Raw genomic sequence first — 12,667 nt, 5'->3', positions numbered from 1 at the left:
ATAATAAAAGTTGTAACCTCGTGTTAAACCGCACACAAACTTTCATTAGGAGTCTGTAATTGTTCCCGTTCTCGTTCAGGCTCTAGCTACACTCCTATCTCAAATTGCACACTGTTCGCCTATTCAGCTTCTACGACGAAGTCTTTGTTCAATGGTAAGTTCACGGCGCAGTCATCAGCCGGACTGACACACTCATGACCGCACTGAAGAAAATGTTAGAATGGAATGAAGTCTCTTTACATATCTCTCACTGTTTATAAGGAACAGTAGGTGACGCCAAGCCAGGGTTTTTTTTACCAAGATACACTCTTCAGATCTGTGTGAAGTGAGTCGTTAGGTTCCCACGGTGTTTGCGCGAATGTTTACTTACTTACTGGTCGGCGCTACAGTCCTTGTAGGTCCTTGGCCTCCTTTATCACCTGCCTCCATTCATCTCGGTCCTCAGCTTTTCTTCTCCAACGTTTAACTCCTAACTTTCTAAGGTCATCCTCAACATCATCAATCCATCTTTTCCTGGGTCTTCCTCTCCTCCTCCTTCCATCAAGTTTCCCTATAAACCCCTTTTTTACGGTGCAGGTTTCTGCCATTCTCTGAACATGACCGGCCCACCTAATTCTTCCATCCTTTTTCCTTCTCTTTAGCCGTTTTTCTCGCCGGTTCGTCACCAAGTTTTCCAGTCCTGCATTATTCATTCTTAAGGTATCCGTAACAGTTGGTTTTTTACGAGGTAGGGGAGTTAACCCTACGCTCAACCCCCAACCTGGAGGACCAGGGTATCACTCATAGTCTGGATCATCACCTTAGACCTGTCCGGCTTGGGTGGCCCTACCAGGAGCAGATGCTCCCGCCGGCATAGCTCTAAGGATCATTTGTCCACGCAAGCCTCCAATAAACACCCGGCAAGGTGGTGATACCGTCGGGAGGTTGCGCGAATGTTGTATTACAAAAAACACTGCTTATTAGCATCTCGAGAAACATCCTGTCATTCAGTAAATTAGGTATGAGAAAAATAACTGTGGTTTTAATTTCTCTAATGTCTTTCCAGAAGAGTAGATATGACTTGATTCTTGCTGCTTTAATTTTAGTAATGTGGTAGATGTAATTCCCCAAAGAGAATCCGAGTATCGCCATCCTTTATCTGCTCTTCTTCCTCGCTCACTCCCTGTGCCACGCCCGTCGCTGCAGGCTTCATCCACCAAAAATACTCAGCTCGACTTCATGCCAATTTGTGACTTCGATCCTCTGGTGCTACATTACTGCCGCATTAAATATCAATTTCTCTTACCATGAACGATACGGTTCAGTGTGGATATCACATTTGCAGAAGTAGGGTACGCTATAAGAACAGCGAAGAATGGGAAGGCTGCAGGCCCTGATGAGGTGTATGCTGAGATACTAAAACTGCTTGAGAAAGGGAAAATCCTAAGGTACAATTCTAAACGAATACATGTTTGTCATTTGCTAAATGGTCTGTCTATAAAGCTACATGGGACATGTTTTGACTTAGCCTAGAGGTCATCATCAGCTAAAGTAACATAAAGAAGAAAGACATATACAAAAACAGTGATACAAAGAAAACTTGAGATAAAATACAATTAACAAATGCAATGGAAATGTATGTTTAAAAAGTGCATAGCTTAAAAAAAATCAACAAATGCAATTGAAATCCATGTTAAAAATGTACAGTAGCTTTAATCCTGGATGAATTTTGTTGTAAGTGTGGGTCCAACCGTATTTAATACAACTAGTGGTGAACTGGAGGAAATACTTAAAGATTGTGGAGAAAGTTAAATGTTGTTCTATTTGTCATGCTTCTGGAAATCAAGTGAAGTTTTATAAATCCATTACATTTCTTCATGGAGAATAGAAATATAGCCAGGAACTAAAAGTGAAAACAAAAAGCCGAGTATGAGAACGAGAAATGCAGTAGAAGTAAAAGATAATATGAAGAGTCGCACTTCATTTTGTTTGTTATTATTAGTAGTAAATACGGTAATAAACTTACAATAACAGTTTCACAAACTAGAGTACATTATAGCTCAGTACTGAGCTCGATAGCTGCAGTCGCCATTGTCCAGTATTCGGGAGATAGTGGGTTCAAACCCCACTGTCGGCAGCCCTGAAGATGATTTTCCGTGGTTTCCCATTTTCACGCCGGGCAAATGCTGGGGCTGTACCTTAATTAAGGCCACAGCCGCTTGCTTCCCAGTCCTAGCCCATCCTGTCCCATCGTCGCCATAAGACTTACCTGTGTCGGTGCAACATAAAGCCAATAACAAAAAAAATAGTTCAGTGACACTTGTGCTGTTTTTGCAGTAGCAAATTATCACAAAATAATAATAAAACTTTGTTCCTGGAGCAGATCAGTGATGAAATTCAGTGAAACCCAAAATATATGTTGTTTTTTAATACATGAGTGCATAACTTAGGATAGTATTAACATCAAATTACTAGGTCAGTGACCTGCTGTACTTTACTTTTAACTGTCTTACTTTTAGTGATCCCATTATTATTATTATTATTATTATTATTATTATTATTATTATTATTATTATTATTATTATTATTAACATATTCAAATTGTTTTGTAAACAATGCAGGGGTTCTTAATGAGAATTTGATAGGTTCCCTATTATACCGGTAAGTTTTCGTGATGCCATTTCTGCTTATGTCACCTCTTTTGGAACTGTACTTTCCATTTCATGATTATTATTAGCCAGAGCGGGGGGCATGGCAGCTGGAATCATGTAACAGCTAGAGCAGTGAGGACTTCACTAGAATAAGTTCCAAAAGTCAATTTCTTAAAGGATTTAAATAGAAATAAACATAAATGTTGATACACATCTAAATATATCTGAATGTGGTTTGATAGAATCTGATGGTGTTCCTTCAAGAATGAAACATCTCAGCTGTAATACAGTTATCATATGTTTTATTTTTCTGGTAGTTTATACATTAATTTACTCAAATTTAGTTTCTGCAGTCTGAAGAACCGAACAGTTGTAAATTGGCTGGGTCAAAACTGAAAAGGGATGGCTCCAGATAGCATCCATTTACTAAAACATACTAATACAGATTCTAACCTAATTGGTCAATTGGCACGGGCATCGTGTTTTACAACTCGTAATTTGTTCTCTCTCCATTTGCGCTTGATGACGGGCTTGCATCGAGTTGCTGCAGGTTGTCAGTCACACACAGGAAACCATCCAAATTTTTCGGGAATAATATGAAAGAATCCACTTCATACCTATATGAAATTAGCTCTTTATCTAGGTTTACTTGCTTATAACGCCAGAATCATTATGTTGGCTTGGTGTGTAATTGTTATCCTTGTCCTCATTTTCAGAACCTGAATCTTCCATTAGAACCTCCAGTGTAGATTCATCATCTGAATTTCATACATTTCAATAAAACATTCTAAATATTCACAAGAATGACACAAACAAGCCTGCCTTTTGAACACACTCTCTTCCTCTTTGCATGTACTTACTTCCCTGCTCATTTCACAGCTGAGATTAAATGATGATGCAGCCTCAGAGTATATAGAAATGTGGCTGTGTTATCAATGCCTTAAAAGAAGAGCTCTCAACTTTTGGTCATAATGAGTACATTTTATGTTTATAGAAGCATTCAACAGTATTCTGGTGAAGTCACAGCCTGCTGAAATGGTGGCTACAATTTTTAGCTACAGTTAAAACAGGCACCAGTAAATTCTCCAAATTCCATCAACATCAAGGAAATAATGCATTTGTAGTTTCAAGGTTGCAACACGGAAATGATAGAGTTATGTCACGATGCTCAGTAATGAGCACAATGACTAATGATGATGATGATGAGTTTCAACGGGCAGCGTTTCCAAACTGCAAGCTTCTTGCTTAGTTTATGGAGTGATAACCCAAAGATGACGACAGTATTAACAATACATTTTTGTGGCTCATGTTTCAGTGCAAGGTCAGTGGAAGTAATATACATCCCCCAGCACCACTTAAATACTTCATCTGCTCTGTGAGATGGACGTGGAAGTAGAGATCAAAGAGGAACCAATTTGGCTTGAAGAAACACCCAATACTTCACTCGTAAGTATCATTCAGAGATAACATAGTAGTGATTAGAATTTAACCAGCAGTCAAATAAGTTTGGATGGTTACACCCCATTGAAGGCCAAGTTTAAGTGAAAGGTTTATTACTGGACTGAACACAATCCAATGTAATCTTCTGAGCATGTGGCTTGCAGTTCATTGGCACCTCATCTTGACAGGAAAAATGTATGTCTAGTAGTTCAGATGATAGAGCGCTGGCTTTCTAATTTCAATCGCACGTTAGTGAATGTTCTGTTGAGTGATATTTGAAGATGCTGAAATATGCCACCACATGTTGGTAATTTTACTTCCTTGCAAATGAACTCCTGCATGATAAAATTGGAGCAGCTTGGTGTCAAAAACCATAAAAGTTGTTAGTGGGCCATTAAAGAAATAATAGTGATTTGACAGGAAAAGATCTATTCCACGGGCCATGAGCTGCTCATTTATAGATATGATAATGCAGCAGAGTGGCTAAAATTCTTCCATTAATGCACAGTATTTGTAGAATAAATGCATAAGGGAAGAGTTCTAAAGTAGGCTACAACCACTACAGGAGGTATTGATTTCTAAACTTATCTGACAAGTGAGTGCACTCAATGTTCAACCACTTTAGGTTTGATAGTTCTCATCATGTTATCGTGTCAAACTTTTGTAAATATATCATATTAAATAAATAAATGATTATGTAAGAAATTAATTCTTATACACTTTCTCTTCAGGAAAGTATAGCGTTTTCCTAACTGATTCATTGCAAGTAAAAATTTAAAAGTTTATAAAGTATTTCACTGAAACAGTATTTGGTACATGTTAAGAAACATAAACTCTTCAAGGTTTAAAAGGCACATTGACAAGGTGACATCACCCAACATACATCTATGCTGTCACATCCATGTAGCATGTCACTGTTGATGGCCACCAGAGCAGCAGTCACTCTTTGTTGCCGTCCAGCTCCACGGCTAGACAGTCAGCATGTTCACCTTTGTTTCAAGGGGTCTCTGGTACAATTCCTGGCGTGGTTGGGGATTTTAACCTTCAACGATTAATTCTGATGTTTTGGGGGCTGGGGGTGTGTGCTGTCTTCAGCATTAGAATTCATGATAGGCAGGGTTGCAGGCACGCAGGTTGCCTGTAAGGCATTAACTCAAAAGACTTGTGCTAGGCCTCTCCGGATGCCACATGCCATTTTTATAGTATTCATTGTTGCTGGAGATGGTGGGTAGTTTCTGACACCGCACAACTTTTGCTCTTGCTTTGTCTTCACTTCACCATTCTCTAGCCGGTGTGCTGATGGCCAGAGGTTTTACCAGTCAGGCACCGGAAGGAATGCATATTACTCTAACCAGAATGTGGCAAAATATAACTGGTAGGTAGGCATAACACAATGATGGGACTGTAAGCCCCCTGATGACCCATGATGGTTTCCGTTGATAGAGAGTTTAGGTTAGAGTTGGGTTACTTATTACATTCAGTATCAAAAAGACTGAGCTGGTTTTGAGGCTAGGCATGCAAGCCTTCCTCGTACGCGCGATCACAAGCAGTCAGCAGACCTCGTCATCCATTTTATGAGGGATAGTGGTCTTTTTTTATCGTGTGTGCTATTGTCCTTTGTCTTTGTGTATTTCTGTTAACTGTGCTTTTATCCATAGTTACTGCATTATATTCATGGTGTGGGTTACTGTAGTCAAGTCCTGGATGTGGCACAATAACAATTGATATAGCTATGACTTGTTTTATTGCCTTAGATGAGAATTCAGTTGCCAATCATGGTAAGGAACTGTCAAGATTTCCTTTTAAGCAGACAGTAAATAAATAAATAAATAAAATAAATTAGCCGTATGAATCCCCTAAGGGCTATGGCCTCCTGCAATGCAGGGACAGTGCTCAGTTTAGCTCATCAGGTGAGCAGGTCCTGAAGAGCATTATTATATTGGTTAATCTGTAGTTTTTCATGATAACGTATTACCGCATATTGTACACTTGTGTAGTCTCACCCCGAAGTGAATGCAATTGTGTTTTTCTGGAACAACAATTCGCGAAAACGCACTGTTGCATTAATGACACGTGTACACTTTTATCCCAGGGAGGGTTCAGGTTGTTTCTAGGTAAATGCGTTAACTTGCAATCTTCGTTCTTGCATAGCTTCTTCTCCGAATGTTGTAGACGTTTCTTGTAATTTCTAGACCTTATCCTCCGTTGAAATTCTCCTGACATATATTGCAGGTGCTTATCCTCCTTCCACTATGTGTTACGTGATGAGTTATCAAATCACTACTACTACGTCTGTCTGTTTGACATTCGTCTTGCTATTCTCCCGAGTGCACAGAAGATGACCATCACGGTATCCTCTTCGTCAAAAAGTACAGTTGTATGTTGTATTCTTCGCCTCTGTCCTGAGAGCGTACCTCAACATATTTTACACTTGCTCGGCTTCTTTCCGCAGTGTACGTGAGGATGATAATTTTATATTCGCCACTTCATAAAAACCTCTTTTTATCAATTTTACTGTATTATGCCGTAGTTATCAGAGAGGTGATCTCCAGGTCTCTTTGCGGAAGCGCACTGTTGCATATTTCACTGCTGCACAATATCTATAATATGTGTCTTGATCGACCTATGTTATCACAGGGCTTGAGCAAAGGTGTGTCCCGTTAGGTCAGTAATGCAAACTCGTGTCCTCATTCCGAGGTGGTGCAGCTCTTTTCAGTCACACCCCCATTGGAGGTGAGCTGCACGTACCATTTCAACCACATACCAGCCCTCCTGCCATTCTTAAATTTCTGGCAGTACCGGGAATCGAACCCGGGCCCCCGAGGATGGCAGCTAATAACACTAACCGTTACGCTACGGAGGCGGACGTTAGGTCAGTGATCTCTGCACACAATTTTTCCCAGCTCTTTCCACTCTTGCCTTATCTTTGCTGTTCTTGTCCATTGTTTTCCTCCCCATCTCGCAAACCAGTCTGCCCATCTAGTTCTTTGCCTTCCCACGTTCCGTCTTCCTTGTCTGGGATCCCACATTGACATTTTGTAGGTCCATCGATTTTGCTCCAGTCTCGCTACGTGTCCTCCCCATTTCCACTTTAGCTGATCGGCTGTCGTCAGAGCGTCTTTCATGCCGGTTCTCCTTCGTATATCTTCGTTCCGTATTCTGTGTCTCAATGAGACCTGCAGTATTTTTCTTTCCATTTTGCGCTGGCATATCTGGATCATTTTCCTTTGTTTTAGTGTTAGCGCCCAGGTTTGGCATCCATATAGTAGGACTGGTATCACACATTTTTCTAGGACATCAGCTTTAAGGGTGAGTTTCTGAGTCTTGTCTGTCAGTATGAACTTTAGAGACCAGAACCTCTTCCATGCTTGTCCTATTCGCCGTTTGACCTCTTTTTCTGAACAGTTTGAGAATGATATGTTCTGTCCAAGGTATACACATTCCTCTACGTGTTCCAGTATTTCTCCGTTTACGCTAACTGGATTTTCCAGTGCATTAGTCATCAATTTTGTTTTTCTTGGATTCATTGTCAGGCCTGTTTCTTTTGCTGATGTTGTCTAATTCTATTATCATTTGTTCTAGCTCCGTTGCCGACTCTGCCACCAATACGATGTCGTCTGCAAATCGTAAGTGCGTTAGTCTTGCTCCATCTATTTTGATGCCGTATTTGTTTTCCCAATCTAGTTTTCTGAACTGATTCTCCAGTAAGCACGTGAATAATTTTGGTGAGAGAGGGTCCCCTTGCTTAACTCCTCTTTCTGTCTTGATGTTATTTCCTTCTCTTTCTGTTTTTATTCTGGCCTCGCTGCCTTCCTAGAGTTTATCCAGGAGTCTGATGTATTTGTTCTGGATCCCTTGTTTGCTCAGTGCTTCTAAAACGTATTCCCGTTCCACGGAGTCGAGTGCTTTATTGTAGTCCAGAAATGCTATATATACATCCAGATTGAATTCGTGTGTTTTCTCGATCAGTTGATTCACTGCTTGTAGGTGGTCTGATGTACTGTAATTTGTTCTAAATCCTGCTTGTGTCACTGGTTGTTGTTCATCTAGTGTCTTCGCCATTCTCTTAGTTAGGATCTTCATGAAGAGTTTGTAAAGATTTACAATGTTGATAGGTCTGTAGTTATTGATATCGTCTTTGGCTCCTTTTTTGTGCAGAAGTATGGTGGTGCTTTGTTTCCACTCCCTTGGTATGTCTTCTGATTCGAGTATCTTGTTAAATAGCATAGTGATGAATGGGGTTATGTCTTCTTCACCCCATTTCAGGAATTCATTGTAGATTCCATCTTCCCCTGGGGATTTTGCATTCTTCCCTTATGGCTGCTGTTACTTCACTGGGAAGAATGGGTGGTATTCCTTCCTCAATGTCCTCTTTTGGCATCTTATGACACTGTGTGCCATTTTGGGAATTACTTGTATATAATTTCCTGTAGAATTCTGTCGCTTGTGTCACTATCTGTTCTCTCTTGGCTTGTCTTTTACCATTACTGTCTTTCACTCCCAGTATCCAATGTTTGTCCGGAGTTAATTCCTTTCGAATCTTCTTCATTGATTTTGTATTTTCCATGATTTCTTTGACTACTTCCGTGTTGTGGTCTCTGATGTCTTTTCGGATTTCCCTTTTCGTTTGTTTATTGATTTTTGTATATTCCAGCTTTGTGCGCTCATTTTCTTTGGCTTGTGGTTTCAGACGTTCTCTTTCTTCGATCAGTCTTTTAGTACTATCCTTTAATTTTATTCTATTTCTTCTTCTGTTTCCCGGTGTCAAAGATTGCTTGACTAAGAGGGATATGCAGTTTACAAGCTCTGTATAATATTGTTGTGCCTTCTGGTCTGTTTGTTGACTAAGCTCTTGGAGGTTGTGTTGTAGTGCTTTTGTGTATTCTGTTCGATCTGTACTTTTGGGGTTTGGGGTCGTCTTGTTGAAGTAGCATCTCTTTTCCTTCCTTATTCTCATTTTAAGTCGGACCATTCTGTGGTCTGTATCGAATTTTAGACCATTGATTGTAACTATATATATTTGTCTTAAAGAGTGGTAACTGTGTAACTTTGAAATTACTTAGGGTTATCATCATCATAAGTCATGTAACTCATTGCTGAGCGTCATGACCCCATTTGACTTCACACAATATTCTGGATTAAGCGGCACCAACTTTGACGCTGTTCAGCTTCTCTTAAAGTCCGCTGAAGAGTCAGACCGGTGGTACGCAGAACTTGATCAATCCACCTTCTCATTGTCCTTCCTCGTGGTGTTCTGTGAAAAACTTTGCCTTCCATGATACATTTCTCCAGATTTTCACTATCACGTCTTACAGTATGTCCGAAGAATTGGACGGTTCTCTTTATGATGCAAGAGGAGAGACGTTCAGAGATATTCAGTTCTTGAATAATAGATGCATTAGTTCTTCTTTCCGTCCAAGGTACACGGAGCACCACATCTGAAAGGCGTCGATATGGTACTTATCTCTTGCCTTGAGGGTCCAGGTCTCGGAACCATAAAGGAAGACAGAGAACACGAGAATCAACTAGTCTAATCTTTGTACTGTACTTAAGGTTAGCAGCAACATAAACCAGTAACTTGTAACAGCCAACAGCAACTTAGCAAGCAGTCTTTTTTTTTTCCAGCAAAACTGTCATGTTTTTCCTTATGAATTTTGGACTGTAATATCTATATTTCTTACATTTTATGATTTCCTTTAGAGAAATGGGTATTCACATGGGAGGATATTAACATCTTGTTTATAGTAACGAAGCAAAGTGAATATTTGTTTCAAAGTGTGTTTATTTTAGAATGAACTTGCTTTTAGTTGCAGAGCAGGATTTTGACATATAATTCAGAAGAAATCCCATATTACTCTTTCTTTTGTAGGATTTGTGTGTGAATCACTCTGCCGATAAAGACAATGTATCTCTTTCTTCGATCAGTCTTTTAGTACTATCCTTTAATTTTATTCTATTTCTTCTTCTGTTTCCCGGTGTCAAAGATTGCTTGACTAAGAGGGATATGCAGTTTACAAGCTCTGTATAATATTGTTGTGCCTTCTGGTCTGTTTGTTGACTAAGCTCTTGGAGGTTGTGTTGTAATGCTTTTGTGTATTCTGTTCGATCTGTACTTTTGGGGTTTGGGGTCGTCTTGTTGAAGTAGCATCTCTTTTCCTTCCTTATTCTCATTTTAAGTCGGACCATTCTGTGGTCTGTATCGAATTTTAGACCATTGATTGTAACTATATATATTTATCTTAAAGAGTGGTAACTGTGTAACTTTGAAATTACTTAGGGTTATCATCATCATAAGTCATGTAACTCATTGCTGAGCGTCATGACCCCATTTGACTTCACACAATATTCTGGATTAAGCGGCGCCAACTTTGACGCTGTTCAGCTTCTCTTAAAGTCCGCTGAAGAGTCAGACCGGTGGTACGCAGAACTTGATCAATCCACCTTCTCATTGTCCTTCCTCGTGGTGTTCTGCGAAAAACTTTGCCTTCTATGATACATTTCTCCAGATTTTCACTATCACGTCTTACAGTATGTCCGAAGAATTGGACGGTTCTCTTTATGATGCAAGAGGAGAGACGTTCAGAGATATTCAGTTCTTGAATAATAGATGCATTAGTTCTTCTTTCCGTCCAAGGTACACGGAGCACCACATCTGAAAGGCGTCGATATGGTACTTATCTCTTGCCTTGAGGGTCCAGGTCTCGGAACCATAAAGGAAGACAGAGAACACGAGAATCAACTAGTCTAATCTTTGTACTGTACTTAAGGTTAGCAGCAACATAAACCAGTAACTTGTAACAACCAACAGCAACTTAGCAAGCAGTCTTTTTTTTTCCAGCAAAACTGTCATGTTTTTCCTTATGAATTTTGGACTGTAATATCTATATTTCTTACATTTTATGATTTCCTTTAGAGAAATGGGTATTCACATGGGAGGATATTAACATCTTGTTTATAGTAACAAAGCAAAGTGAATATTTGTTTCAAAGTGTGTTTATTTTAGAATGAACTTGCTTTTAGTTGCAGAGCAGGAGTTTGACATATAATTCAGAAGAAATCCCATATTACTCTTTCTTTTGTAGGATTTGTGTGTGAATCACTCTGCCGATAAAGACAATGTAGTGAAGGTTGAGCCTCAGACTTTAGTTATCCCAGTGACAGAGAATGCCACGTTACACCCAAGAGCTGAAGACGTCATGACAGCAGTAAGTCCAGTTATTAAAAATAACGTTCCGTCACTTTCTTCCGTTTTACTCACATGGAACTGATCTCCTGCATTTTAAAAATCCTTCTTTTGTGTGACTGGAATGAACACTTTGTAAAGTTCTCTTCTTTAGAAGTTCAGAATATTACGTAGAAAGTTTTTTGGGAGGGCATGTTTTACAAATGATGTCTTTTATTGAGGGAAGAATTTTATCTTTTAAACTGCATTTGGCATAACATATATTTATTGTAAAGAATCGTAACTTTGAAGTGACATGCCAGCAATGGTATGGATCCCGAGATTATGGATCAAATGTAGCAAATATAGTCAGAATGTTTAAAGGTGGAAAGATCTCCATTTGACACTCTTGTCATATGACGTCAGCGTGTAGGAGATCTCTGGTGACACATTTGGTGTTTACCCAACAAAATTCATTAAAACTGAACTGTAGACGCCCAAAGGAGATTCACTTTACTTCGCCATCTAGTAGACTTATGCCTGATTGCAGAAAGGTCCATCAAATAAGTTCTTGATGGCAGATCCATTGATTGCTTATCAACTTTGATTTCTGATTGTGTTGCAGAAAGCTTAACGCTGATCAACTTGCTCCAGTTTACTGATTGAATATCTGAGAAGGAAATAAATCTGGTAACAGTACAATTTGTGACCACTGCCATATTGGTTCGTTAAGAATGTTGCCGAATAAAGACATCAGAAAGGCAGTGAATCAGGAAGCAGCTGATCGTGCTCTGTGATAGCTGAATAAGCTTGTTTGTTGATGTGGTTTTCAAAAAATGAGTGATATACCCACTAAGAAAATGAAAGGCCCAAATTTTTCATTGAATGAGAGAGCCCTCTTACATTACCCATTTGCATCGCACTTAAATGCCATAACAGTTCACTGAGAAATCATATTTAAATGCCTCTCTACGCCAGTCATCAGCACAATATTATTCAGAAAATCTAACAAAACCAACCAGTAAAAACTCCTTTTTGAAACATTGCATGCACGATAATGAAAGAATAAACTGCTTCTCTAGTACAACTGCTGAGTGTGGCACAGCTCAAAACATTCTCCACGCATTTTGCACTGCCAGCAACTTCCACTTTTTTTACTTTGGTTGTAGCACTTTTCGCACTTGTGACATTAGTATATTCACCAGGTGTGAACTCAAACCATTTGTTGTCTTTTTTCACCTTGTTTCTGTCAGGATTGCTCAGCTGTCTTGGTGCACATGCATTTGTCTCGTCAGATATTTTGTCAAGGAGCAGGTTCATGTATTCACAAAAACTGAGAGTTCAGATAGTAGCTGCGTATCAAACTAACCCTACCGTATCCTCTAAACTTATGTTCAATAAGGTTATTGTCACTCTTTGTCCAGTTTCAGTCAGT

At 39.4% G+C, this 12,667-nt stretch overlaps 1 protein-coding gene across 1 annotated transcript in view; it reads left to right on the top strand.

The window, feature by feature from the left end:
- Positions 1–12,667, top strand: part of LOC136859508 (oocyte zinc finger protein XlCOF26) — a 104,389-nt gene that overhangs the window by 23,880 nt on the left and 67,842 nt on the right. Inside the window, exons 2-3 of the mRNA XM_067138700.2 lie at positions 3,946–4,076; positions 11,153–11,275. Of these exons, the coding sequence (XP_066994801.2) occupies positions 4,011–4,076; positions 11,153–11,275 (189 nt within the window). The 5' untranslated portion in view covers positions 3,946–4,010. The remainder of the gene's footprint in view (positions 1–3,945; positions 4,077–11,152; positions 11,276–12,667) is intronic.

This window comes from Anabrus simplex, chromosome 1, assembly GCF_040414725.1.
Source record: "Anabrus simplex isolate iqAnaSimp1 chromosome 1, ASM4041472v1, whole genome shotgun sequence".
Taxonomy (NCBI): domain Eukaryota; kingdom Metazoa; phylum Arthropoda; class Insecta; order Orthoptera; family Tettigoniidae; genus Anabrus; species Anabrus simplex.
The sequence above is the reverse complement of the archived record's forward strand: the minus strand, read 5'-3'. Positions and strand labels throughout refer to the sequence as shown.